Source organism: Zeus faber, assembly GCF_960531495.2.
Source record: "Zeus faber genome assembly, chromosome: 2".
Taxonomy (NCBI): Eukaryota; Metazoa; Chordata; class Actinopteri; order Zeiformes; family Zeidae; genus Zeus; species Zeus faber.
In genome coordinates, this window is record NC_137189.1 from 47,890,759 (window position 1) to 47,893,258 (window position 2,500).

The 2,500-nt window shown below is 49.8% G+C and overlaps 1 protein-coding gene across 1 annotated transcript in view; it reads left to right on the forward strand.

The window, feature by feature from the left end:
- The window catches only part of hivep2a (HIVEP zinc finger 2a), a gene marked incomplete at its 5' end in the record, with an annotated part of 25,988 nt that overhangs the window by 16,583 nt on the left and 6,905 nt on the right, over nt 1–2,500 (forward strand). Inside the window, one exon of the mRNA XM_080023949.1 lies at nt 2,051–2,500. This exon is cut by the window's right edge and continues 388 nt beyond it. Coding sequence (XP_079880075.1) covers nt 2,051–2,500 — 450 coding nt within the window. The remainder of the gene's footprint in view (nt 1–2,050) is intronic.

A 2,500-nucleotide genomic window follows, 5' to 3' on the forward strand; every position in this document is an offset into this window, starting at 1 on the left:
AGACCACCTGAAGACCTCATGATCTTGAAAACACTTCATGTTTACTATGTGGCCATATTTCATCAAACACTTCCATCTACAATTCCATGAGTGTTTAGGTACCACAGTGTGCAGAAATAGAAAAAAAGAAAAAAGGCGAAAATAACATCTTTTCACTGCATGTAGAACACGTCGTGTTTAGGACCCTGAAGCCAACATGCCCCCAGCAGCTGACATTTGTCAGGCATGGCTGTAAAGGTGAGGCTCTTGCGGTTCTAATGAGCCCGATTTCATTCAGATATCTTGATGTGGAAGGGCAACGGACCCGACTTTGAAGCTATGTTACGTCCGCTTCCCGGGGAGCTAACATGACATGCTACACACCTACAGATTCATCTTGCACTCTAGCTGAACTCTAGAACTCTTGTACCGGAAGCTTAAAGTCTGAGCTGGCAAGAGCGTGTCTAATACTGACTGCACCGTGGAAAAAAAAGGCTAAAATGGCATGGATCGGGCTTGTTTTTTCAGCACATCCCACAAATGCTCCATCGGATCGGACCCTAACCCCGCCCATCCACACGACATAGAAGAAAACGTGATTCATTAGACCGGGCCACCTTCTTCCATCCTCACGTGTCCATTGTAGGTGCTTTCAGGGGTGGAGAGGGGTCAGCATGGACACTCTGAGCGCTCCCATACGCAGCAAGCTGCCATGCACTGTGTGTTCTACACCTTTCTATCATAGCAACATTCACTTTTTCACCACTACTGTTCTACAGTAGTTCTTCTGTGGGATCGAACCAGATGGGCGAGACTTCGCTCCCTACGCGTATCAATGAGTCTTGGGTATCAATGAGCCCCTGACCCTGTAGACGTTTCACCGGTTGTCCTTCCTTGGAGCACTTTTGGAACACTCCACAAGACCTGTCGTTTTGGAGATGCTCTGACCCAGTCGTCTAGCCATCACAATGCGGTCCTTGTCAAAGTGACTCGGATCCTGAAGCTTGCCCATTTTTCCTGCTTCCAACACATCAACTTCAAGAACTGACTGTTCACTTGCTGCCTAATATATCCCACCCCTTGATGCCATTGGAACCAGATGATCAATGTTATTCACTTCACCTGTCACTGATTTTAATGTTGTGGCTGATCGGTGTATAGTCCTAGATTGAGTCAGAATTTATATCTGAACTAACACTCACGAGGATTTTTGAACCAATATTTGACTATTAGAAAACATGTGCCTCTAAGGCCTGACAACCCCCCCCGATCTCTGGCGTCACACTAAAGTGTCTAGCACCCCAGGTTGGGGATCCCTAGAATAGTATCCCTACTTTTACCCCCAAAGGGAAGCCAAAGTAAGTTGGTTCTTTATCGTTCAACAGCCTCACACATCAGTGGAAAGCTGCTCAGGGACTTCTTAGTTTGAAGGGCTGAAGACCTCCACCTTCACCCCGGTGCGGAGGTTCCTCAAAGTGATTTAGGGGAATGTGTTTGAGGATCCATTATGCGTTCTCCTCTCTTGACTGTGCGCTCCATATAAAGCTCCTCGATGGTCCTTGGCTGTTTTCCAGCGGTTTTACTTCCCTGCAGTATCATCCTCTCCGGCTTAATCTTGGAGATGTTGTCGAGGGAGCCAAGCTAAGCTGTTAAACTGAAGGTCAACACCAGCTCCATGAAGCAAAGTGCAGAACGCACCGAGCACCGACTGATTCATATTCATGAGCGTGAATCAGTTTTATTAATTAGAGATAAATACCGTTTTATGAGGCTTCAACTGATTCAACTCAGATCGGTCAAGATCAAGTTCTGAACACGATAAAAGGACACACTTGGAATAAAAAGTAGAGGCCAATAGCTTTGCATGACCCTTTCAGGTCCTTAAACACAATGTCTCTCAGAGGAAGTTGTTATTTCTCTGGTGGACTCCCATTTCCATTTAAACCCTGAAATGCATTTTTTCATTAAATGTGCAATATTAAATTCTTATTCCTCCTTTTTCTTCATCTGTTTTATCCCTCTTTTACATTTCCCCTCTTGACTCTCTTTTCGTTTCCAAACGCCCATATAGATATCGGAGAGGACGGCCAGAGGGCTTCTGGGAAGGCCCCGGGAGGCGTCATGGCCGACCACCAGTTCTCCGACGCCGACGACTCGGACGGAGCGGAGGAAGACGGCGACGATGTGGACGAGGAAGACGAGGAGGAAGACGACTACGACGGCGACTCCACCCCAAAGACTCGCTCGCGCTCCGCCAGCCCACAGCCGTACGGGCTTCCCTCGCTGTCCGCTGCGTCGGTCCCCGCCTCCCAGCTGCCCTCCGCCCATCGCTCCGCCGCAGACCTCCTCAGCAACAAGCCGCCGCTGTTCGGCTACTTCACCACGGTGCCCAGTATCCAGATCACGGCGCAGTCCTCCTGCAGGGGGGAGCAACCGCAGCGGGAAGCGGCGCAGGCCGAGTACCACCGCGCCCTGCAGGGGGTGCTGGGGAGCAGGCTGCTGGCGCCGCCGCCGCCGTCCT